At 39.8% G+C, this 27,529-nt stretch overlaps 1 protein-coding gene across 1 annotated transcript in view; it reads right to left on the bottom strand.

The window, feature by feature from the left end:
* RGSL1 (regulator of G protein signaling like 1) overlaps window positions 1–27,529 on the bottom strand; it is a 118,119-nt gene that overhangs the window by 46,838 nt on the left and 43,752 nt on the right. The window contains exons 3-10 of the mRNA XM_044267244.1: window positions 22,246–22,328; window positions 18,625–18,699; window positions 14,060–14,189; window positions 12,453–12,557; window positions 11,301–11,462; window positions 9,229–10,208; window positions 1,965–2,027; window positions 1,345–1,567 (exon numbers count right to left, since the gene is read on the bottom strand). Of these exons, the coding sequence (XP_044123179.1) occupies window positions 1,345–1,567; window positions 1,965–2,027; window positions 9,229–10,208; window positions 11,301–11,462; window positions 12,453–12,557; window positions 14,060–14,189; window positions 18,625–18,699; window positions 22,246–22,328 (1,821 nt within the window). The remainder of the gene's footprint in view (window positions 1–1,344; window positions 1,568–1,964; window positions 2,028–9,228; window positions 10,209–11,300; window positions 11,463–12,452; window positions 12,558–14,059; window positions 14,190–18,624; window positions 18,700–22,245; window positions 22,329–27,529) is intronic.

The following is a 27,529-nucleotide window of genomic DNA, read 5'->3' as shown; positions in this document are numbered from 1 at the left end:
CTTGATTTCTGGAACAGGTTCTGGCATGTTCAGTAGTTAGAGAAAAGGTGAAATCCTGATATGAAACACAGGGTTTGTTCATGCTAGATTTAATAACTCATGCCCAAACATGGCTATGAGAGGCAAGCATTCTTGTTTTGTATATGGAGTGCACATCAAAGTTTTGAAAAAGCTGAATGTTTTTTAGTATAATCTAACAAGTACTTACTGAGCACCTGCTGGCTCTGTAAAGGCATTGCCTCGAATCCCCTCAACAATCCTACCAAGCAGGGGCCATTATCCCCACTCCACAGCTGAGGAAATGAGGCTCAAAGAGATGAAGTAACTCGCCCAGGCTCACTGAGCAAGGGAGCAGTGAAATTGAATTTTTGCAGCTTTGGCTTATTCCCCTTCTGTATTTTTAAAAGTGCAGGTCATGACTCAATAATGTCGAAAAATTGTCATTGCCAGCCTTTACAAAATGAAATAGAACAAAATAGAATAGAGAAACTAGAGGAAATCATATTATATAGTAAAGGTAAGAATTGCTTTGTGAAAATGCTTTTCCACATATACACACACACATATACACAAGTACATGTTCCCTGAGGTCTAATGTGTTTATTGTGGATTGCAGTACTGCAGTGCTCTGACTGCCTCAGCATAGAAAATTAAAGCAGTTTGTTCAATTTAGATATTAATGGCTGACATTATTGAACTTTAATTATTGCCAAACATTGTGGTAATAGGTTTCATAGGTGACCTTGGAGCTTCTTCACAACAGCAACAAACCTATTATGATTAGTTCTATTTTAAAAATGAGAAAACGGGGGCTAACAGAGAGGACAAATACATTGCTCAAGTTTACAGTCACTAGCAGACCTAGGATATAACCCCATCCTCTGGGACAGCACAACCTTGTGCTCCTAACCACTCTTCTCTACTGCCTGAGTGAGCTGCTGTGTTATGTTGGGGAAGAGCAGTAGTTATTAAAAATATGTTCGCAGAAATGTTTTGGACCTGACTCTGGAGGAGGTATGGTAAGATGGAATAGGCTTATCAGATGAACAAAAAAGAATTATTCTGTAACTAAGATGCTTTGATGGGCAGGAGTCTGGCCAAACTTAAATAGCCAGTCAGTCCGACCTTGGCTCTGCCACTTACTGTGTGACTTTGGGAAGGTCATTTAACCTCTCTGTTACTCAGTTACTCAGTACTTACCTCATAGGTTATTTTGAAGATCAGATGAGGTAATCTTTGCATTGCACAGTGCTGATGTGCAGTAAATAATCACTAAATGTTGAATATTAATATTTCCCAGTTGCCTATATGTTAGGGTCAAAAAATTATGGTGACTGCCCTTACCTGCTTGGAACACTGGAGACTTTAGTTCTACCTGGAGAGACCCGCCTTGTTTCAGGTCCTCGGTTGCTATCTTTTGCCACTGCATAGAATCCATTTCCTCCATGTTAGCCAACCCCTGGCTTAACTCCAGGGATTCCTCACACCTCTTATAAAGAAGAATGTTCTCTTCTTTACTTAGAGATCCCTTTTTATGCCATTTGCTGCTGATGAACTTGGCCTGAGTCTAAGAGAATGGGATGGGGTCAAAGAGCATTTGCTACAGAACTAGACCAGAAGCAAGATTTTTGTAACCACCCCGTCCTCCTGAGCCTCCTCGTCACATGGGCTTTTCTTAAGAACCACTGCTCCTTTCCACACCAACCCCCACCCTCTTCTAATCAAACTCATATCTATAAGGGAGGAGTTCTATATGAATGTGACTTCTTCACAATTAGCTACTGCACTTGAGTCTTTTTCCTCGAGGTTTGTGTTTAGAATATCGGAGACCATGTCAATGTCCACTGGCCTCTAGGAAAAATAAAAATTTCATTTACTTTGACAAATAAGTCTTCTAAGAGAGCAGTTACTCCTTTTTCTTCCCATAACCTCATGATTCCTCCCCAACTCAAAGTCCCTCCTACTGTGAAAATGAGAAACCAGTGGTCCTCTTCCTCCAGGAATTCATCATACCAGGAGCTGAGCATCTGAAATCCAAACAAGATATAAGCGCTATGAGGTGATGCTCAGTTTGCTGCATCTCTTGTGCTAGTGTTTATGTGGGAGAAGAGCAGGCGGCAGATTCTGCATTCTCTACTTTGGAGATACAATGGAACAGCAAGCATTAGCCATAACCAACCAGGAGGCAACATCTGTCCCTCCGAAGATGGCAGCTTGCACAGTCTCTCTCTGAATCTCAGAGGATGGTAATTGATATTTACCTAAGGAAAGAATAACAACTTACTGAAGGACAATTACTTGGCATCTTCCTACTTCCTTGTTTTTTTCTAAATAAAGTACCATAACATTTGAGCCTCAAAATGGCCCTAAAAACCAAAGATCTTTTCTGCAGTGACTTCTCTCAAGATTTCCCACTTGAAGACCTTACCCATTTGTGAAGGATATTTCACTACATTAGAACAAACAAAACCCAAAAATAACAACAAAAACACTTAAGAGTTAGTTCTCAGCTAGGTTTATTTGTCTGTACTCTCACCTTTGTTCATTCATTTATTTGACAAATAGTTTCTGAGGGCCTCCTATCTGTTAGGCACTATGCAAATGGCTGGGAATATACGGATAATATATTACAAACCTTGCTCTCAAGGAGCGCACCTTCTAGCATGATGAATAGCATAGAATAGCACATGCTATAGTACAAGGGTGAAGAACGTCCTCTGGGAGCAGAGTCCAGGAAATTCAGAAAGAATTTAAAAAGGCAAGGAAATTTTAACCAGAATTTGCATTTTGCAGGATAAGTAGGAGCTCACCATATGGAAGTTGAGTAAAGGGCATTCCAGGCAGTAGAAAGAACTTAAGCAAAGGCATAGACATGGGCAAGGACAGTTTGAGAATGATGAATACTCTAGCATAGGTGAGCTGTAGCATCCTGCAGAGAGCAGAGGGGTGGGGTAGTAGCAAGAGATGAGGCAGTGAAGGTTGGTTGGGACTATCCATGAAGGACTCGAATGCCTTGGTATGTAGTCTAGGCATTAGTTTGCTGGGAATGAGTCAACAACAGTAATTTTTAGGGAATGCAAGATTGTTTCCGCAAACCACCTCAGTCATGCTGCCAAAAGGTGAGTGAGTTAAAGAGTATGAGTTTTAGTAACTTCATCAGATCTCCTGGGTTCCTAGGGAACTGGTGTGAAATATATTCCTGAGAAAATTCAGCTCAGTGATTGAATATTAGCAATATATAATGTAATATGATGTGATTGACCAGTGGATAATCTCTGAATATATATATTAAATATGAGTAATAAATAAACGTGTGACATGAGTACCCTATGAATGTTCCTTCTAGTTTAAAAGATTTATGACTCTAGTTACTAGTGAGTAAGTGATCTAATTGGTATCTTAACCAACAATGCTTAATGAAGCATTTCCCATTAGAAGAAATAGAGTTGCAGCAAAATAATAGTAATAAATAATAAATATAACAAAGCAATATCTAAACATAAACTTACATTTTAAAATTTGACTTATGAAAAATGTCAATGATATTTTCATAGGGATTTCATTGAATATGTAGATTGTTCTGGGTAACATAGATATTTTAACAATATTCTTCCAATCCACGAGCATGGGATGTTTTTCCGGTTCTTTGTGTCTTCCTCAATTTCTTTCATAAGTGTTCTGTAGTTTTTAGCGTACAGATCCTTTACTCCTTTGGTTAGGTTTATTCCTAGGTATCTTATGGTTTTTGGTGCAATTGTAAATGGATTGATTCCTTAATTTCTCTTTCTTATGTCTCATTGTTAGTATATATAAATGCAACTGAGCTGGAACAAATAATATTAAAATTTGTATGGAACTAGAAAAGACCCTAAATAGCCAGAGGAGTGTTAAAAAAGAAAACCAAGGCTGATGGCATCACAATGCTGGATTTGAAGCTATATTACAAAACTGTAATTATCAAGACAGTATGGTACTGGCACAAAAACAGACACATGAATCAAAGTAACAGAATAGAGAACCCAGAAATGGACATTCCAACTCTATGGTCAACTAATATTTGATGAAGAAAGAAAAAATATCCAATGGAAAAAGGACAGTCTCTTCGATAAAGGGTGCTGGGAAAATTAGACAGCTACCTATAGAAGAATGAAACGACCATTTTCTTACACCATACACAAAGATAAACTCAAAATGGATGAAGGGCCTAAATGTGAGACAGGAATCCATCAAAATCCTAGCAACAACCTCTTCGATGTTGGCCACAACAGCTTCTTGCTAGACATCTCCAAAAGTAAGGGAAATAAAAGCAAAAATGAACTATTGGGACTTCATCAAGATAAAAAGCTTCTGCACAGCAAAGGAAATAGTTGAAAAAACCAAAAGACAACTGACAGAATGGGAGAAGATATTTACAAATGACATATTGGATGAACAGCTAGTATCCAAAATCTCTAAAGAACTTAGCAAACTCAACGCCCTCCCCCAAAAAAAGAATCCAGTCAAGAAATGGGCAGAGGACATGAACAGACATTTCTGCAAAGAAGACACATACAAATGGTCCACAGACACATGAGAAAATGCTCCACATCACTTGGCATCAGGGAAATACACATCAAAACCAGCATGAAATACCACCCAGTCAGAGTAGCTAAAATTAATAAGACAGGAAACAACAAATGTTGGTGAGGATGCAGAGAAAAGGGGAACCTCTTACACTCTTGGTGGGACTATAAGCTGGTACAGCCACTCTGGAAAACAATATGGAGGTACTTCAAGAAGTTAAAAATGGAGGTGTTATTTGCACTAATGACTTGTTGAACACTACATTAAAAGCTATGATGCACTATATGTTGGATAATTGAATATAATAATAATTTAAAAATCTAAAAAAAAACTTAAAAAAAAATAGAACTACCCTATGACCCAACAATTACACTGCTAGGTATTTACCCAAAGGATACAAATGTAGTGATCTGAAGGGGCACCTGCATCCCAGTTTTTATGGCAGCAATATTCACAAAAGTCAAACTGTGGAAAGAGCTGAGATGTCCATCAACAGATGAATGGATAAAGATGTGGTGTATAAATACAATGGAATATTACTCAGCCATCAAAAAGGATGGATACTTAATATTTACATTGACTTGGATGGGATTAGAAGGTATCATGCTAGGCGAAGTAAGTCAGAGAAAGACAATTATCATATGATTTCACTCATATGTGGAATATAAGAAACAGTGCAGAAGATCATGGGGGAAGGGAGGAGAAACTGAATAGGAAGTCATTAGGGAGAGAGAAAAACAGTGAGAAACTCTTAACTATTGGAAACAAACTAAGCATTGCTAGAGGGAAGGTGGGGGGATGGGGTAACTGGGTGATGGGCATTAAGGAGGGCATGTGATGTGATGAGTAAGGGGTTTATATAGTGAATTATTGAATATTACATCTGAAACTAATGATGTACTTTATGTTGGCTAATTGAATCTAAATAAAATTTGACCTACTATTTTTAATATATATGTACTTTTTCTGAAATTGTTTTTTTATTATGTTACATTAGTCACCATATAGTACATCATTAGTTTTTGATGTACTGTTCCACGATTCATTATTTGTTTATAACATCATGAGCACATGTTGTGTTTATCACATGTGCTCTCCTTAATACCTGTCATGGGGCTACCATATCCCCCGACCTCCCCTCCCCTCTGAAACCCTCAGATTGTTTCATGGAGCCCATAGTCTCTCATGGTTCATCTCTCCCTCTGATTTCCCCACTTCAGTTTTCCCTTCCTTCCCCTAATGTCCTCCATACTATTCCTTATGTTGAGAAAGGGGAACCCTCTTACACTGTTGGTGGGAATTCAAGTTGGTACAACCACTTTGGAAAACGGTATGGAGGTTCCTCAAAAAGTTAAAAATAGAGCTACCCTATGACCCAGCAATTGCACTACTATGTATTTACCCCAAGGATACAAATGTAGTGAAAAGAAGGGGAATATGCACTCCAATGTTCATAGCAGCAGTGTCCACAATAGCCAAACTGTGGAAGGAGCCAAGATGCCCTCCAACAGATGAATGGATAAAGAAGATGTGGCCCATATATACAATGGAATTTTACTCAGCCCTCAGAAAGGATGCACTCCCACCATTTGCATCAACACGGATGGAATTGGAGGGGATTATGCTAAGTGACATAAGTCAAGCAGAGAAAGACAATTATATGGTTTCACTCTATAATTGTTTTTCATTAAAGTATTAGGGTTTCCTTCAGAATTCAGTTTGCCTATCACTTGGTAAACTCTCCTGCCCTATCCTGAAAGCAGTGCATGAAAGGCCAGATAGTAAATATTTTCCAGGGTCTGTGGAACTCCTTATTCCTGCATCTTCAGGACCTTCTCTCAATCCTCTTCTCTTTGGTTAGAACCCAAGGCAATTTTTAAGCTGATGTGCTGTCCTCCAGGTTCACACCTACTTCTCTCTACCCATTTCCTTTTATGGTATAGTATTCTCAATGTATCTATAAACTTATTAAATCCACAAATACAATGACAAAATATGATTTTGTCCCATTTCTCATTTTATATATGAGGCAAAGAGACCTAGGGAAATTCAAGAATTATACCTTGGGTTTGTTCAAGATCACATAGCCAAACAGTGACACAGCCAGAACTTTAAAAACTTTTCCCATACTCCACATAGACGTGTTTCCACATTGGTGAGTCAGAAGTCAGGAAATGGACATATCAATGGACATACTATAGGTAATTCACAAAGGTTGACTGAATAATTGGAGAATGATTGAAGAGATGGATGAAAATCAGAGTTCTCACAGAATCTAGTTGTCTCAAAAAAGAAAAAAAAAAAAGAAAAAGAAAAAGAAAAAAGAAAAAAAGAATCTAGTTGTTTCCAATCAGAAAAGAGCTCTGGGCAAGGCCAAAAGGGGGGCCATTGCTAACTGGGATTGATCAATTCAACAGACATCTATTGAGCATGAATGTCTATTAGCACTATCAAGCACTGAATACTCTACCTCCCTCAAGTAGTGTTCCAAATTCTGGTGAGACAGTACTGACAAAACAATGAAAATCCCAGCCCTCATAGGGAGAAATAAGCAAAATAAGTTAAATAAATAAATATATGTATATATACACACATACATATATACACATGTATATATATATATATATATATACACACACACATACATATTATGCATCTATCTGAAAAATAATACAAGTATATGTGTATATAATAGAAGTGCATATAATAGATGCATGCACATATGCATACATGTATACTGTAAGGAATATATGTGTATTATACACACACTCACACAGACTGAATGTATGTACATATGTATGTTAGAATGGTGTATGTAAGAATGGACGGTTGGATCTGGATGATACGTGCTAAGGAGAAAAAGTGGGGATGGGATGAAATTTTATATGAAGTGGGTAAGGAAGGCTTTGCTGAGAGGACTTGAGCAAACAGCTAAAGGAGGGGGGCAAGCTGTGTGAGCATCTGTACTTTACACAGGGTGGGAGCACTGCCACTGAGCAGGCAGTATGCCTAGCATGGCTGGGGTGGTGTACCCAGAGGCAGTGGAAGATGACACCAAAGAGGGAGATAGAGAAATTTATAGAAATTTATAGAAATTATGTGGCCTTGCCAGTTTTGGCAAGGTCTTTAGATTTTACTGAAGACAGAAAGCCATCTGTTTTCAAGGTCCCCACTCAATTCCTTTTACTTATTTTCAATTTTCATTACACGGTTTATGTTTTTGCAGAATCACCACAGCCAGTGTGGAAATAAGCCTGCTTGTCATGTCCAAGGACAAATCCATAGGCATCAGTTAGGAGGCCACTGCAGTAATCTAGGTGACACTGGATGGGTCTTAGACAAGAGCAGGATGGGTCTTAGACAAGAGCAGTTGTAACAGGGAAGGGGAGGCATGCTTAGACCTCCTGGGTTCTGATCTTGGTTACTCCACTAGCCTCTTGTGTGCCTTTGGGCTAACCTACCTACCTTCTAGGGTCAGTCTCATTTACCTCAGTTACGTAACAGTGGCAACAGCACTACCCTGTCTACTACTTCTGCGGTTCTAAGAAGCCTAAAAGAGGTAATATGTGAAAACATACTTTATAATACATTTATACATTTACATACATATGCATGTATATGTATATACTACATTTATAATACATTTTAATATATACTTTATATACATTTATATACATTTTAATGCACTAAGTTGTTTATGTCCACCCGCCCTTCCAGATCTACTCTCTATTCTTCTTCACTCTGTTTGTGCCTTGGGAAATTAACCTGTATGGACCACATCAACAGGCTCCCTTGACCTCACGTTGGGTTCATCTAGTTAGGAGTCCTAACAGGAGACGGGAAAGCGGGAGGAGAGTAAGCGTGGAATTAGCTATTCCCCATGATCCCTTCTGGCCAGATCACCGAGGACTGGCTATACATTTCTACTGACAGAGTTCCTGCCAACTGTTGCACCCCAAACAGCTCTTTCTCTCCTGGTTCTGGTAACTGTTCCCTTTCCTCAATTCTTCAGGTCTCAGAGGGAGAAAAAAGTGACCCCACACTTACTGGCCCTGAGGTGTTACACTATCTCTTATGGTTTCCCTACGCTCATGCCCTTTTCTTTGTAAGCAGTCTCTTGTATCAGACTTTTATCTGCTACCCAACTTGATTCTGCCATTTGTCTCTGCCAAGATCTTAACCGTAAATATTCAAGCTATGGGCGTCATTGGCTGTGAGTCTTCAGGATAGTCACATGCTTTTATCTAATGTTTTGGGATAAGAATAAACTCTTACCGGTTGGCTACTTCTTGGTAGTCTAGTCTACCCTGCATTTCAATACATTATGTTTGGAACAGAATTCTTGGAACTTTCCTCAGTAGAACACTCTGGGGTTCATGGTTTTGGGAGATTCCATATAGGGGGAAATTAAAGAAGAAATAAAAAGTGGATGTTGACCAATCACCCACTTCCATTCTACTTTGGATTTTGGCTATTTCTTGGTAATTTGTATAGCTTTTTCCTAAGAGATCATCCAAGTCTTCAATATGTGAAAAATTATGTAGGTAATTATATCATTAACTTAACCAGTCTAGATGACCAGATAGGATTTTTGGTCAGTCTTGACCTCATCTTCCAGATACTAACCAATTTCTACATTGCAGACTTTTACCTTGCAATTCCTACCTTGCAGATCTCCCTCTGGGCTCTGGGAATCCAGGGGTTTATATCCCCAGAAGGCAGCATCTCCTTCAGGCCTTCAATGGTTTGCGATTTGAGTGGTAGGCATGGACCAATCTGTTCATTCAGGTAGAGCTCACAAATTCGGTTGCCCAGCATGTGCCGAAAGGTGGCATTCCCAGTCTTCCTGTTATTCATCAGGACACTGAGAAAATGGTGCAGGTCTTGCCAGAGGTCCAGGAGTTGGGTCTCCACTTTCAAATTCTGCTTTTTCAGGTGGTTCCGGAAGGGACTCCCTGCACAGGCATCAGCACACAAGGCCCAGTGGGTGTACCCTAAGGAGATGGTTTGCTTGATGGCCTTCTTGACTTTCATCTGGGGGGAGTGATTGATGATAGGGGTGACAGTCCTCAGGTGTGTAGAGAACGTTGTCTCAAAGAGGCCCTCCATGTCGAGATGGCTCTTGGCTTCCTTCTTCATGTCAGACTTCCTGGCACATAAAATATCCTTTTTCAGGGAACTGATTATTCTCTCTTTTGAAGTAGTCACTTTCAGGGAAGGCATTTGTATATGTTTATATTTGTATGTGTCCTTCTCTGGAGAACACATCTTCTGGGGTTGCATAACATTGGTGTCTGGCTTGGTATCCATTTTCAGAGTAGTGCTATGGTCTATCAATTGCCACATCCTCCTCTTGGTCTTCCTGCTCGAGTACTGCTTCTGAGGGTGATGGCTCTCCTTGATGCTCATGTTTAGAGGGAGTCCTCCTACATGAGTACAGCAAATAGTGTACAGGCGAGTCTCATATTCCTGCATCAGACCTTGGCATGATTCCTCCTTGGCCATAATTGTCCTGGCATGGATGTAAAAGTTGGGGAGCCAATAGCTCTGAATTTTGAACAGAGCCACTTTCTGCATGTGGCTCAAGATCTCCCTCCTGGTGGTCGACTGGTTGGGATGCCAGATGGAGAGGTTCAGGAGGGACTCTGGAAAGAAAAGTGACATGAAGGGTGAAAATAATGTAGTGGTGGTGATGATGATGATGTTGGGAGTGGTTTTTTGAATTTATCCAAATATCATTGTGCATAACATTTCATTTGTTCTTCATACAACCTTTGGGTATGGACAAGACAAATATATAATAAACACATTTTTAGGATTTTCTCAGGGAACAGTAACCCCTTTCTCTGATTACCCTCCTTCTTCACCATAGCAATAAGCCAGTTTATGGATTCCTTGAATTATTTTTTAGATAACTGGATGATATTTTGTAGGGAAAAGCAAAAGGTACATGAAAACATGTTTAAGAATGGGATTTCTGAGTCAGATCTGCCTGGAGGAAGGGGTTTAGATGGGTAATTTGAAGAAGTCATTACTAGCCCTGATTTTAATGTCGTAAATTCTCAACTTATCTCTTAGAGGAGAGTGACCAATCCCACACAGCAAATCTTCTGGAACACATTTATATTTGGGTTAGGAATGTCTCCTTACTTACTAAATAAATAAACAAACAGACAAACAAATTTAGATGAATCTGATGTTCTAGAGAAGAGGCTGGCAAACCTGTAAAGGACCAGATAATAAAATATTATTCTTTGCTCGCTTCTCAGCCTTTTGGCCAAGATCAAGTGAAATATTCTTTGAGAGCCATATTCAGGCTCTGCTGCATAGTCTTCTTCCTTTACCCTTTACAAATACAAAAACATTCTTAGTTCATAGGCTACATGAACTATGTTTGGCCTGTGAACTGTAGATTGTTCTAGGGAATCTCACTTTAAAGAAAGACAAGCCATGCAGTCTCAGAAGATGCAGGAGCTGTTTAATTACCCTGTCCCAATTCCTCCTCACTCCTTCCAGCCAACCTTTACTGGCGATCAGTATCTCAGGAAGAATTAAAAGATAACGGGTCTCTTGCAACCCTTCCCTGTTCAGGGTTCTCAGTGGCATCCCTGATACATAGAAAATGGAGAGGGTAGCAGTCTGCAAAATGAGAAACTGAATATTATGAGACACCGAACTGACTTCTTTGTTACACCCCCCGTGATTTCAGTTCAGATGTAATTCTCTGTGATTCTCACTGATGTTCATGTTGCAGAGAGTTATCACTCTTGAGCCCTCCTGTAGATGTGTAGCCTTCAGCACAAGGAGGAGGGACAGGTAGTGGTCTCTCATCTCCAGGTCCATCTCATCTATGCTCAAGATCTCCTCAGCAAGGATCCAGAAGTCCACCAGCTCTTCACCTACAGATCAGAAAGGGTGAGCCCAGAGCCACAGCCCAGTCTCGCCCCTGCAGTGGTTGCATCTGGGTGTAGCAGCTGATACCACTCATACCACTCCCCACCACCAATATCACCATTAGTCACTTCTTTAGGTTAAGGCATGGTCTTTAGTAGTGTCATAATGTAGGGGCAGATGGAGGGATGGAGAACAGGGACTTAATGGGTAGGGATCTTTTGTGACTTCTGTTGTTGTGAGAAAAAGTGTCACTTCAGGGAAAAACTGCAAGACTCCAAGGATGGATCATGAGACATTTGAGTTTTATCCAAAAAAAAAAAAAAATGAAGATGCGAAGAAAAAAAGAACATTTGCTATACCGTGGACTGAGAGCTGCCAGAAGAAGAATAATGGAGCCCAAAGGTGTCAAAGATTACATTCCCCGTTTCACAACTTTGCCAGGGCTGGAGTCTGAGTGACAAACTGAAAGATGGTCTGTCTAGTTCTTCCCTATCCCCTCCCTGGAAACACAGGATTTCACCCTTAAACGAGAGCTTGTCCTTAGATGAAACTCAGTGCTGCTGAACTGGAGTGCTGGCCAGTGTGGCGGCTGACCTCCCAGCACTCATCAACCACTGGACCCAGCAGAACAGACAGCTGTGCATCCCAACACTTGTGCTTCATGTTTGTTTATCTGCTTGTTCCTTGTCTGTTTCCCCACCACTGTGGCAGCTTTATTAAGTGGGGATTTATGGCTCTGCTCACAGTGGCTGCCATACAGGTGGTGCTCCACAAACACTGTTAAATGAATGGGTGGATGGATGGATAAAAGAAAGGCACTCTGATTGCTTTTTCCCTAATCTATACCGTGGACCCATTTTCAAAGACTTTCACGCAAACAACAATAATAAAACACGATATTTCCCATATACATACCCAGCTGTCCCTAAGTGCTCTGGGGCATTCTGAAGCTGTTGAGAACTTGCAAAGGCTCCGGAAACAATTCAAGAACCTACCTGTACTGCTGGTGAGGTAGGTACAGAAGCGCCACATCCCTCTGACTCCACCAATGCACTTATGGAGTAGCCACTGGTCTGCTTTTCTCCATCTCATCATCTTGGCTGCCAGGAGAAGTTCATGATGAGAGAGAGAATGAGCTCTTCCCGCAGCACCTCTGTCAGCCTTGCACAACTGACCCCCATTCAGTCAGTGTGAGTGAGGAAAAATAGTGGCCAGTTGGATGAGCTTGTTATAAGTATGTGGTACTTCGGAACATAGGAAAATACCCTTTTAGTGACATGCATAATATGAAGGACCCACAAACAGTACAACCCACAGATTAAAAATACCCTCTGACCAAGACCTCTTGACTTCTGTAATCCCCACCTGACAGTGATTTTGCCAATCCAATTTTTCCTGTATATATATATATACTGGGATGGATGAAGGAGATGAGTATATGAGTATATTGGGTTTTTTGTTACATTTTAATCAATCGTATCTCCTGAATCTTGACTTTCCCCAGGGTGGATCTGAGAGTCAAATGATCAATTCAGCTCTAGATGGAAATTGTATTAATTCATTTTTTCAATAAATATTTATTACATGTCTACTACTTAGTACCATACTGTTTTAGGTGTTTGGGATACACCAGCAAACAAAGTCCCTGCCCTCAAGGAGCTTACATTCTGGTGAAGGAGACTCATAATAAACAATAACCATAATATATGCATTATCTGGCGAGGTTGAATGTCTTAAGCACTACAGGGAAAAAAAGGAAAAGGAAAAGTAAGAGAGGGTAAAGGGGGTTGGGAGTGCTAAGGCAAGAGTTGGATGAGTGGACATTAGGGTCATCAGGGTAGTTCTCCACTGAGGAGGTGAGATTTCCACTGAAATCTGAAGAGGTGAGAGAGAGCACCAGTGTGGTTATATGGAGAAAGAGCATTCCAGGCAGAGTGCACAGTCAATGCAAAGCCTTGAAGTGAGAATGTATCCAGCATGTTTGAGGAACTGCAAGCAGATCAAGTATAACTGGAACGGAGTAAGCAAGGTGGGGGAAGTGGGAGCAGATGAGGTCCTAAAAGTACTGGGACCACATTGGTGGGATCCGGAAGGCCATTGCAGGGGCACTGGATTTTACACTGAGACAGGAGCCATTGGTCAGGTATGGAGCAGTGAGTGCATGAGTGACATGATCTGAATTAAGTTTTAAAATGCTCTCTCTGGCTGTGAGAACGGAGAACAAGAGAAGCAGCAAGGAGATTAATTAAGAGATGAGTTCAGTAGCCAGGTGAGAAATGATGGAGGCTTAGACCAGGCGGTGAGCTATGTTTGATTCTGCATATATTTTAGGCAATGTTTCCATGTTGTGTGTCTACCAGTAATTCTCTCATTTCTGACACCTAATGCACATAACCTATCTGGTCCCTGCTTATTGCTCTAGGTACCAACATTTCAGCCCAAGATTTCACCCACTGCTGCCTTACATTATAAGCTGAGGTACCCTCCCATCTAAGGCTACAAAGCTGGCCAGTATTTGTACCTTACTATAGAACTAACAGGCACAGGACCATTATGCAGCCTGGTTTCCCATATATCTCCACACACACACTCTCATGCTTACCTCCTTCTGGGGAGTTAATAAAGCCGATGAGCTCCTGACAGAGAATGTAATGGAAACACAAGTTGGTTTTACAGAAGAAAGGTAACCGGTATTTTTCCAACCAGGTCAATAATCCTTTGTACTTCGCAATCTAGGGTCCAAACAACATGGGAATAGAAAAGAGAAATGGAACTGAATGCAAAGAAATGCAGCGTAGCAAGGGGAAATAAATAACTTCATTTCTGTGGTATCTGGCCCACAAAAGAGGTATGTTGATTAAAAATAATATTTAAGGGGAGTGAAGACTTGAGCTGAGGCTCCCAAAGGAGTGAATGAATTGGTAGGCAAGAAAAACCTTGGTCTTTTTTCAAAAAATTTTCCTTATTCCTGAGTGAAGTTGTTTAAGAAAAGATCTAAGTCTTGCTAGGTAGAAGAGAAGCAGAAGAGATTTTGATTTGTGATGTTGTCATAACGCTATTCAACTTGTTTCTTTGTAAGCACTCTTACAATTTCTCACGAGTTCCTAACCCATATCAAATGTACAACATGTACAAAAAGACACAAAGACTCACATCATTTAGAGTACAGGTGGGATCCCTGAAGGACTGAGCTGCCAGAGAAGGAAGAAGAATATAATTTTTCTTTTTACTTGTTCCTCTCACTTCTCTTCACCTGTTTTTTTTCATCCCTCCTCATCCATTTCCTAATTGGCAACCACCAGTTTGTTCTCTGTATTATGGGTCTGTTTCTGCTTTTATTTGTTCTTTGGGGTTTTGTTTTTTAGATTCCACGTATAAGTGAAATCATACAGTATTTGCTTTTCTTTATTTCATTTAGCATTATAGTCTCTAGTCCCATCCATGTTGTCACAAATCACAAGATCTCTTTCTTTTTTTTTTTTTTTTAATGACTGAGTAGTATTCTATTGATGGACACTTAGGGTATGTCCATATTTCGGATATTATAAATAATGCATAAACATAGGTGTGCATATATCTTTTCAAATTAGTATTTTCATTTTCTTTAGGTAAATACCCAGTAGTGGAATTACTGGATTTTATGGCAGTTCTATTTTTTAATTTTTTGAGGCATTGCCATACTGTTTTCCATAGTGATGGCACCAATTTACATTCTCACCAACAGTGAATGAGGGTTCCCTTTTCTCCACATCCTCGCCAACACTTGTTATTGATTGTCATTCTGACAGGTATAAGGTGGTACCTCATTGTAGTTTTGATTTACATTTTCTTGATGAATCATGTTATTGAACATCTTTTCACATGTACATTGGTGATCTATACCTCCTTTTTTTTTTAAAGATTGCATTTATTTATTTTAATGAGAGAGAGCACAAGCAGGGGGAGGGTCAGAGGGAGAGAGGGAGGCAGACCATCTTACGCAGACTACTTGCTGAGTGCAGAGCCCTACATCAGGCTCCATCTCATGATCCCGAGATCATGGCCTGTGCTGAAATTGTTAAGCCCAACATTTAACTGACTGAGTCACCCAGCCGCCCCATCTGTACATCTGTTTTTGGAAAAAATATCTATTCAGGTCTTATGCCCATTTTTAGTTGGATTTGTTTTTGGTGTTGAGTTGTATAGTTTTTTAATATTTTTTTGGATATTAACCCTTTCTTATATATATATCACTTGCAAATATTTTCTTCTTTCACTAGGTTGCCTTTTTGTTTTCTGATGGTTTCCTTTGCTGTGCAAAAGGTATTTATTTTGGTATAGTCTCAATAGTTTAATTTTGCTTTTGTTTCCCTTGCTGAGGAGACATATCCACAAATATGTTGTTAAGGTTCATGTCAAAGAAATTATTGCCTGTGCTTTCTTTCAGGATTTTTTAAAAAGATTTTATTTATTTATTTGACAGAGAGAGATCACAAGTAGACAGAGAGGCAGGCAGAGAGAGAGAGAGAGGAAAGCAGGCTCCCTGCTGAGCAGAGAGCTCGATGCTAGACTCGATCCCAGGACCCTGAGATCATGACCTGAGCCGAAGGCAGCGGCTTAACCCACTGAGCCACCCAGGCGCCCTCTTTCAGAATTTTTATGGTTTCGGGTCTCACACTTAGGTCTCTAATCCATTTTGAGTTGATTTTGTGTATGGCAAAAGAAAGTGGTTTCATTCATTTGCGTGTATCTGTCCATTTTTTTCAACATTATTGAAGAGACTATATTTTCTCTCATTGTATTTTCTTCCCTTCTTCATCATAGATTAATTGACCATAAAAGTGTGGGTTTATTTCTGGACTCTACGTACTACGGATAGATCTATGGGTAGATTTATTCACAGATCCAGCCAAATTGATCTATGTGTCTATTTTTGTGTCAGTGCAATATTGATTTTTACAGCTTTGTAGTATTTTTAAACTCTAGGATTCTGATACCTTCAGTTTTTTTCTTCTTTTGCAAGACTGCTTTGGTATTCTGGAGTCTTTTGTGGTTCTATAAAAATGTTAGGATTATCTGTTCTAGTTCTGTGAAAAATACTATTGGTATTTTGATAGGGATTGAATGGAATCTGTATATTGCTTTGGGTAGTACAGACCTTTTAACAATATTAACTCTTCCAATTCATGAACATGGTATGTCTTTCCATTTGCTTGTGTCATCTTCAATTTCTTTCATCAGTGTTTTATAGTTTTCAGAGTACAGGTCTTTCACCTCCTTGATTAGGTTTATTCCTAGGTATCTTATCTTTTTTGGTATAATTATAAATGCAATTGTTTTCTTAGTTTCTCTTTCTGCTATTTCATTATTAGTATATAGAAACACGACAGATTTCTGTTTATTAATTTTGTATCCTACAACTTTACAGAATTACATAAATTATATTTATTACTTCTAACTTTTTTGATGGCATCTTTAGTGCTTCATATGTATCATATCTGCAAATAGTGACTGTTTTATTTCTTCCTTACCAATTTGGATGCTTTTTTTTTATCTGATTGCTGTGGTTTGTACTATGTTAAAAAAAAGTAGTAAAGTGGACATGTGTGTCTTATTTCTGATCTGAGAGGAAAAGCTCTCAATTTTTCATCAAGTATGATGCTAGCTGTGGGTTTTTCATATAAATATGCCCTTTATTATGCTGAGGTATGTTCCTTTTCAACAAACTTTGTTGAGAGTTTTTATCATGAATGGATGTTGAATTTTGTCAGATGTGTTTTCTGCATTTATTAAGATTATCGTATGATTTTTTTATCCTTCATTTTGTTAATGTGGTATATCATGTTGATTGAATTGCAAGCACGGAACCGTCCTTGTATCCATAAAATAAATCCCACTAGATCATAGTAAATGATCCTTTTAATGTATTGCTGATTTCAGTTTGCTAATATTTTGTTGAGGAGTTTTGCATTTATGTTCTTCAGAGATATTGGCCTGTAGTTTTCCCTTTTTGTAGTGTCTTTGTCTAGTTTTGGTATCAGGATAATGCTGGCCTTGTAGAAGGTATTTGGAAACTTTCCTTTATCTTCTGTTTTTTAGAAGAGCTTGAGGAGAATAGGTATTAATTATTCTTTAAACATTTGGTAGCATTCCCCTGTGTATCCATCTGGTTCTGGTATTTGAAATTTTCTGATCACCAATTCAATTTCATTACTAGTAATTGTTCTATTCAGATTTTCTATTCCTTCCTGATTCATTTTTGGAAATTGCATGTTTCTATGAATCTATCCATTTCTTCTGGGTTGTCCAATTTTTTGGCATATAATTTTTCATGGTAGTCTCTCATAATTCTTTATATTTCTGTGGTGTTGGTGGTTATTTCTTCTCTTTCAAAAAATAAAGATTTTTCAAGTTTTAGGGGTTTTCTAGGGAAATCAGATATAAGAATCGAGAGGAGTATCTTTCTAAGTTGTCCAGGTCTCAGAGAAAAACAAAATCTTGCTATGAGTATGGTTTAGAGTGATCTTTCTGATCCCACATGCCACTGGTACAGCATGCAGAAGTCATTGGTAAGTCTAAGGTGTACGTAGTGGAAAAGGAGAACAGGAAGGGGGAAGAGGAGAAAAGAAAGACAATGGACAAAGAGAACATATAAGAGATAAAAAAGATTGGGAGAAAGACATATTTCTGAAGGAGAGTTGTAGGGTAGTCTTAGGAATTGAAGAGTGGCACCTTACCTTAAGCTATAACTTATAATGCAAATAATCACTCTGTGGCCAATAGGCTGACACTTCCTATACTGCTCGCGTGGCAAGCATTGTCAATCAGTTCTCAGACTTTTTCTTGATTAGGTGCTGCCCCAGAGTTCTTCTAAATGGTGTTCCAAACATTTGCTACCCAATTATAACAGTTGACATGAAAGATGAATACCATTTGCTGACCATAGACTAGAATACAGAGCGGATACTTCACCAGCGATTGTCTGCCCAAGTGTTAAAAACACAAAAAGGAGAAAGGTCTACAAGTGGCTTGATGCTGTTTACAAGGTCCTACTCACCTGCTTTATAGTTTCTTCCAGAGTTACCCTCTGGACTTCCTCTTCCTTTTATCTCTCTATCTCTCAATTCACACTTCAGATTTAGGTCCCTCTCTCCCCATCCCAAAGGCTCTGCGATTCAAGAATCTTACCAAGTTATAAGGTATTTCTGGCCACAAGCTCCACTGTGAATTTTCAACAGTATAAAATGGTGTCTGACCAAAGACCTGCAAAAGAAAGCTAGGAAACAGCCAAAGAGGTAGAGCTTCTCTTCACAAATATGTCACACTCCAATTGCAGCCACAAGGCAAGGGGATTCCATTGATTTCCTATCTCAAGGGACATTAACTCTTAAATTCATTCCCCTAAATCAACTTGCCTTGCAGAAAAGCACCCAAAATAGACTAAACTGAAAGATTCATTGATCTTTTGGGTTTGTTCTTCCCCAGCCTGGGAATTATCTTGTCTGTGTACAAAGGCCAAAGCCCATAATATTATTTTTGCATTGAATTATTCATTTCTTTTTTTTTTTTAAGATTTATTTATTTATTTGAGAGAGAAAGAGAGAGAAAACACAAGTGGGGGAAAGTGTAGAGGGAGAGGGAGAGACAGAATCCTCAAGTAGACTTCCCTCTTCCTTCTGAGCAGAGCCTGATATAGGGCTCAATCCCAGGACCCTGCGATCATAACCTGAGCTGAAACCAGGAGTTGGACACTCAACTGATAAGCCACCCAGGCAACTCTGCATTATTCATTTCTGCATGGATTTAGAGCGTTAGAGCAAAGACTTGAAGCTTTTTTTTTTTATAAAGAGAAACAGCTTTGGATTTGCCTCAACTCTTGAACTGGAGAAAGTAGAGAGGCCTAAGAATATGAGAACTAGGGGTACAAATTACTTAGTGGAGGCAATTAGAGTGTCCAGAATTGATAGATAATTCTATGTTACTGTCCTGGAGAAGGGACAACCAGCTTTGAGACTAATGGGCATGGGGTTCTATGTTTACAGGTATCTAAGCTTAGCATTCTCACCATAGGTACTAACATGTCTCGAAGTATCCCCACATCAACTGTGATAAATGAGAGGGTCTAAAGCCCTAACTCCTGGCTGCACTCTCAGCACTTTATGTCAGCCTACCATCTCCCCAAGACTATCAGCCCCATATTTTGTCAGTCTGAGGCCTGCTCCTTCTCTCCCCTTTGTTCTTGGCTATGAGATATAAAAGGAAGGCAGTGGTACCTATTGTATTTTACAAATATCAGGCTGTGAAGGAGGCTCAGTCCTTAGTGACCCCTCTCTGCTCTGCACTCGGGGTTTGATGTGACACGCCCTGCCCGGCATGTGAAAATGCCTTAATGAGATGTGTGGTAGGGCTAAGGAGTCATGAGGTTATTGCGGGTGTAGCGCATGGAAGCAGTCTTACCACATGATGTTGGTACCACAGAGCCCATGGGGCTGATGTGGAAAACATGCCAGGTATAGAGCCTCAAAACCTGGTCGGGTCCTGGAACTTCCCCAGACTTGCCATATGTTCTTAGGCAAGTCATTTAATTTCTGAGATTCATCTGTGAGAAGGGAATGGTGTCCATCACCCAGGGTGATTATAGAAATTAAATGACCAAATTATAAATTGACAGTGGTGTTCAATGGGAACTAATACTGGCTCTCTAAATAGACCACAGCTGCCTAAATGGCCAAGACTTTCTTACATTCTTGGCTGGCATTTTACTTTCCACACCATTCTCACCATTTCTAGAACATTAGTATAGGCTGCATAATTTGTGTTGATGAATTAACGAGAATGCCTCATGATTACTTCTGTAACCTTTCATTTAAAAAAAAGACAGTAGCACCTGACTCCTCCCCTAGGTACCAACTCTCCCTGCATTGAAGCAGTGACAAGTCCAATATTTTTCTTCCTAAAAAATCTCTTATTTGTTCCAGTCTCTTCATTCTCTTGCCTTTAGACCTCCCTCACTGAAATAATCTCCTAACTGGTCTCCTTGCCTCTACCATGATCCCCCAGACAGCCCAACCTATGGTCAGACTTCAGCAGAAATAATTTTCCCAAATCAAAGTCTGGTCATGTTACTTCTTTACTTGAAACCCTCTGATGACTCTCTAGTACCTTCAGGATGCTGCCTGCCTGCTCTCAGAGTCCATCTGTGCTGTTTTGTGTCTTGCTATGTCTGCCTGTCACAACTTCTTCAGCCTGCCTTAGCTGCTTAGAGTTTCTCCCCAAGTACCACAAGATTGTTCTACCCGGTGCCTTTACTTACTCCATTCTGTTTGTAAGGTCTCTGCTTCTTAATACTCAACCCCTCCCCCACCCCCATCTTTTCCTCCTACCTCTTTATTCACATTTTGCTCCCCATTTTCTTTCCCAGCCAATTGTCAAATATGTTGTTGTCTTTAAAAACTTGCTTGTGTCTTCTATTCACGGAAGCCCTTCCCGACTACAGCTCTGATGCATTTCTACTCTTGTGGCCTTCTAGACACTCCTATCATGTCACTTAGAACCCTTTTTGCACTTACCTCAAATATTATTCTCATTGGACTGGGAATTCCTTGAGAAGAGCAATGGCATTAATATCTGTATCCCCAGTACCAAGCCCACTGGCTGGCACAAAGTAACTACCCAATAAATATTTGTGAGGTAGCACAAAATGTTTTTTCCCCAGTTGTATGAAATTTCACCTTTTAATACGTAGTGTTACATGGGAAAGCACACACTGAGCCACACATTATAAGGCACCAACTTTAAGATATAATCAGAAACTTAAACCAAAAAAGATATGGGATCAGTCTAGGTTTGGATCTAAGAATATTTTGATGTTTCAGATTTTAGTTGTATGGGTTAAGGAAATACATGTTCCGTTTCAGGCAACAGGTTAGAAAGTGCTAGATGCCAAACACCTGGTAAGAAAAATAGAGCAAAATACGTAATCCAAGGTCCTTGTCCTGCTGGAATTCACAGTCTCACGACTAAGTGGGAGAGACACACCCATACAATACAATAGGGTCGGAAAGTGCCAATGGGACTCAAAGGCAGGGAGAAATAAGTTCCGATTAGGAGATAGAAATTTCTCAAGAATAGGATTTAAGTAGAGATTTGAAAAATGGTTAAGACTTTGGTAGGTGGTGGGGCGCCTGGGTGCTCAGTCAGTTAAGCGGCTGCCTTCGGCTCAGGTGATGATTCTGGGATCGATCCCCACATAGGGCTCCCTACCCAGTGGGAATTCGACTTATTCTTCCCCTTCTGCCCCTCCCCTGCTTATGCTCTCCCTCTCTCTCTCTAAATAAATAAATAAATAAATAAATAAATAAAATCTTAAAAAAAAAAAGATTTTGGTAGGTGGAATTATAGACAAGAAGGGGTGCAGCGGTGAGAGAATGCCAGGTGGACTCTGTGAGGGTGCAGTTGCTGTCCCTGCGGATCTGGGTGCCAGCAGAGGATGTGATGGGAAATAACCGGACAAGCAAACGCAACCCAGAAAGCTGAGGGTTTGGGATTTATCAGTAATGGGAAACTCCCAGAGATTTTTTTTAAATTTTATTTTTTATTTGTTTTCAGCATAACAGTATTCATTATTTTTTCACCACACCCAGTGCTCCCAGAGATTTTAAAGGAGATTCTGGTTCCTACTTAGTTGCTCAGATTTAAATAGTCTTGAGTTAGTAGTTTATTTATTTATTTTTTAAATGTACTCAGCTCAGTGTGATTCACTGTTTGGCTATTGAGGAAACATTTGAATTTAATTCTGGGAATACTTACCGGAAGAGAAAGAAATGTGTTGAAAAAGTCGGCAAAGATTTCATCCTCTAGCAGAATTATAAGATTTGTAGAACCGATTATCTCTATGTGGGGAGAAAAAGCAAACAAATAAACAAATAAAACCTTATGAACCAGGGTTGTTTTCGGGATGAGAAAATGAAGAAATAGCACAGATTATTTCACTTGGCCAAATCTCAGCATTTGATGACCTTTAGGGTCATCTATCTTGATTTTTCCTTCTCTCCAGGACTCTGCTGTGCAATATTGCTCTGCTTAAACACTCCCAGCTGTGGGGAACTCACAGCTTCCCAGGGCTACCCATTCCATTTATGAAGAAATGAAATTGTTAGGAAGACTTTCCTATTGTAAACTGCCTTCTTTTATCTTCTTTCCATTTGCAGAAATTCTGCCGTCTGAAGCTCAACAGAATTCATCTAAGTCCTCTTAAATGGTTTGATGCTCCCATATTTATAAAACCATCTCAACCTTCTGTCCACCTCCAACCCTTCTGGCTCATCCGTCACTAAACAATTCCTCAGCCTTTCTTCAAATGGCCTCCTTTCTACCCTCTCTGACTAGAGTGGCACCTGCAACTCAAGCACTCTGCATGCTTCCCAGGGAAGAGCAGAGACAACTTTGTCCATTTATATGTTCTATTGGTGTGGCCACAAATGGGGTTAGCTTTGGGTGCTGCCATATTACACTATTAACTCCACTATCCACTATCCTTTATTCATGCAGTCACTTTTCAGAAACCAAGGGCAGGAACTTCCATTTATTCCATTTGAATTTCAACTTGTTGATTTAGACACAATAAGAACTTTTTTGAATAGAGATTTGGTCACGCAAAGTATTTATTACTCCTTTCAGGGCTGATCATTGTGTAGTGGAATTTAATCCAAGAGGATGAATGTTGAATGTCATGAAGTCAAGCACAGGGACCACAGGTGGACTGTGTGCCCCCTCAAAGTTTGCTCTAACTCACTGTGTATGCTCTTTAATGCCCAATATTCAACAAGTGAATAATCCAGTTGTTTATCAATGCCCAGCATTTTCCCATCATACCCAAAGTTTATAATGAACGACGTATAAAATGAGCAACATAAATACTATGTTAGTCCTATCTCTTAGTCTAGTTAAATGGCTGGTGAGAATAGTAAATGCCACTCACAGCTGCTAGAGTGCAGTTGTGATAATAGAAGAAAACTAAACATTTTTCACGATGATGGTCGCTATTGTCTTTGTGTAATAGAAATAGGAACCCCAAATCAAACACTATTGCAATATAGCTGATGTCCGGTTTGTCCTTTGCTACACAGATATCTCTGCTCTTCTTTTTAGAAGCATTCACTGATCTATTTTATGTAGTCCACATGAATGATTCCAAAACACGTGTTTTTAGTCTAGACTTCTTTCCTTGGTTCTAGTTCTAAATATCCAATGAACTATGGGACATCCCTCCATGGACATCTACCAGCATTTCCATCTCAACATTTTCAAAGCTGATCTGATCATTTTGCTTCCTAACCTGATATTTTTTCCTGTATTCTCAATCTCAATCACTAGAACCACCACTCTTTCAATTGTCTAAATCAGAATCCTGAAAATCATCTTTGATTACCCCCTTGTTCTGTTTCTCTTCCTCTCAAATACTCCCCTAAGAAATGGAGAACCATGTTATGTGGTCTCTCCTACATATCTCTGGAATCTATCCTCTCCTCTCCATCCATTACGTCACTGTCCTTTTTACAGGTCCTATCATCTCTCACCTAATGGTCTCCCTAACTTTCCCTTCCAAGCGCTTTCCACATACTGCCACTATAGTCTTCTAATGCTGTGATTGTTAAAGCCCTTCCAAAACTACTCAGTGTCCTACAAATCTAAGGCTTCACCAGATCTGGCCTTGGGGTTATGTGCCAGCACCATACCATGCTTCCTCCTGTTTGCCAGCCAAGATATTGCTCTTTCCTACACGTGCTATGCACTCTCACTTTCAATCTCCATATCTTTGTTCCTATATTCCCATCACTTAAAATGTCCTCTCATCTCATGTGTTTGCAAATCACTAGTCATCAAGAACTGGTTTACGTATGATCTTCTTGGTAAACCAATCATGGTAGAATCTACCACAATTGTAAAGTCAATCACTACCCCCCTGCACCATTATTTATATCTCCCATTATTATAATTAACAAGTCACTGTTTTCTTCCATTGATGTATCATCTGTCTTCCTCAATAGACTGAGCTCAATGAGATGAGGAGCTCTGTCTTTTAATATTCTTCTCCTAGGCACTAAAGTGCTTACATTCATATCTAAGCTTTATAAAAGTTGAATGAACTGTTCTTTCAAGAGTTCTTCAGTCTTTTGAGCTTTTGTTCAATTGTTGATTTATCATTCAGAGAGCCTGGCATGGATTTTTTAATCAGATTATTGAGACAATCTGAATGCAGGAAAGTGGGGTTTGGCAGAAATTTCCCATTTGATTGTGCTCCATAGCGATACATGCTGTTGGTGACAAGGGGCTTGACTATGACAGAATTCGCCACTAATAAGACTGTCTTAATGGGGTATAGAAACTAGGTTTTCCACATCTTGCCCTTCCTTATCCTACTATGTCTTCATTCCTGTGTTTCTATTTTCACCTGTTCTGCCTTGAAACTTCCTAGTAATTTGGGCAGGCCTTCAACATTCATTCCATACAATAATACTGACTCAGGAACAAATGAGATCATTGGGTAATCCCAAACCTCATGCTAGCCTTCTCCCTGGAGGAGACATGGCATGTGATAGCCCAATCCGGGTTTTTCTTCCTCCTTCTTAGTTGCTTTACTCTTCTATGATTGGGGCTCTGTCCTATTCTTAAAGATCAGGTGGCATAAAGTGGGGGTGGGAGTTGGGGAATAGAAGAGGGAAAAAAGGAAATAAAGGACATGAAACATAAAAGCCATATGTGGTTTAAGACTGGGAAGGTGAGAGGTTTGCCTTAAGTAGGGGGAGCTAAAAGCCTCAGAAACATCCCTTTCAGATACTCACCAGCATTGCTCATGTTGCCATGCTTTCCCTGCCACTGTGATTGATTAGGAGGCAGAATTTTAGCCCCCAGTCAACAGAACTCCACCCCTTGTGAACATGCAGTGACACCCCCTCCTAGGGGTTCCAGATTCTATCAGGAAGTGGCCTATTTCTGTCTGGTGTAGACCTCAGTCTGAAGATAAGTCTTTGTTACCTCATCTCCTGGATCTCCTGGAATGTACCAGACTCTTCCTATACTTAGGCTTTTAGTCCATATACTATTTTGTGTGCTCTGACAAGTTCTTCATAAATTGTTTTCAAGTTATACAGGTCCTGAGTTTTAGTTCTGTCTCTTTAACTTGACTCTCTGCTTCAGGGAAGCAAGGATCTGTTCCTTTATTTCTAATGTGTCTCTTGTGTCTATGATCCTTCTAGAAATTTAATAGGTACTTGGTGAATGTTTAATTTTTAATGAGTTGACTTATCTTCCAGATAAGCTGGCAAATTCAACCAACTATCCAAGTGTGTTTTCTACCCTTTCTCCTCTTTCCCAGATAGTTTCTCTTCCGGTTGGCTGTGGGTTGCTTCATAATCCATTGGCATTGAAAAGGAATAGAATAAACATTCGTTGAATATCTTCCATGAGGAAGAAGCTAGGCTAGGTATTTATAGTTTGTTCTAATTCGATTCTTAACCCACAAACTAGAGGTTATTACCTCCCTTTCTCTGAAAGATAGGAAGTACAACACAGATTTGAGTCTGCCCATTTCATTCAAGAGCCCATGCTAGTAAATCATACCTACTTTTCACATGCATTTGAATGGACTTAAAAATAAGCCCCTTGGACTTCTTTCAGTCCCTGGACTTCTTTCAGAAATTACTATGAATCTCTTTCCTAATCTTTGCTAAAGAGATCTGCTGCCATTTCCAGGGTAAAGATACACTGGGGTAAAGGAGACACCCAGAGATCTGGGAAATCATTGCCTTATAGTTTTGACCCAACACACAGCCACTAAGTCCCAGAGCTGAGATGTGAACTCAAATCTATCTAATTCAAAAATTTCCTGTAGTTGCCTGTGAATAATCATCATCTTGGGGCACCTGTAAAATATATGGATCCCCGAGCCCCACCCCTGCCCTTCTAAGTCAGAGTTATTAGAGGAAGGACATGGTAATGTACAAGTACCCCACGTGATTCTTATCACACAAGTTTGGGAGACACCTGATTCCCTTTCTTTCTGGGAACTCAAAGGTCTTGAAAGGTCAGGGATCATGCTTGAAATGCCTGTAGCCAGTGATGTTGGGTTTTAGTCCTTGCCACTGTTGAGTGACAACGCTCCATTAAGTTGTTAATAGCTCCAGTAACCTCTCTGAGCTTGGGGAAGGGTGGTGGGTGAGTGATGGGAGGAGAGAAAGCTGCTCGCAGCTTCACTGAGGACAAGTCTGAAAGCACATTCCATTAAGGAATGTGGGTGTATATATCATTGCTATATATGCCATTCTTTTAGGAAGAGACTGGAAAGGTTTTTTGTTTGTTTGTTTGTTTGTTTTCTTCTTTGCCCAGGTTATGATAGCTCTTTCCCAAAGGACAGGATAAGCTAAGGCATAGATGAGATGGGAGATTAGTAAACCATAAAGAGCTTCACCCTGATATCTCTCTCTCTCTCTCTCTCTCTCTCTCTCTCTCGTGTATGTGTGTGTGTGTGTGTGTATGTGTTACACTGACTAACAAAGGAGGTAACTGATAATTGATTGAAGACATATGGTAGGCTACCAACTCATTTTGGAACACAAATCTCTTCACATTAAAAATCACAATCACTTTAAAAAAGAGTGTTTGGTCTTTATGTAAACCGAAGAAAGCATAACACTTCTTCAAATGTAAATAATTATTGGTAGTTCATTATTAACATGCCTGGCACCTTCCGAATTTCTTCTCTTTGGGACAAGAAGATTTTTTAGACATGACAGGCTTCCCAGCAATTCCAGAGCCTTTCAAGTCTTTTAACCCTTTCTTGGGTATGACACTGATTGACTCTCTTCTCAGTAACTTTTGGCTAAATTTTTAAGGTTTACAGAGGTGATGGTCTTTTATTTGAATATTCACTTCCTATGGGAAGAGAGCCAGAAAAATGGAAGAACTGCTTGATAAGATAACCAAGTGCCTGACGGCCCTCCAGAGAAAGGGAATTCAAGACTCTGGTAGGCTGATGTTTTCAGTGAACAGAAGAGCCAGGAGATACTGCCTGCCGAAATAATACCCACTAGTT

Source organism: Neovison vison, chromosome 10 (genome assembly GCF_020171115.1).
Source record: "Neovison vison isolate M4711 chromosome 10, ASM_NN_V1, whole genome shotgun sequence".
Taxonomy (NCBI): domain Eukaryota; kingdom Metazoa; phylum Chordata; class Mammalia; order Carnivora; family Mustelidae; genus Neogale; species Neogale vison.
The sequence above is the reverse complement of the archived record's forward strand: the minus strand, read 5'-3'. Positions and strand labels throughout refer to the sequence as shown.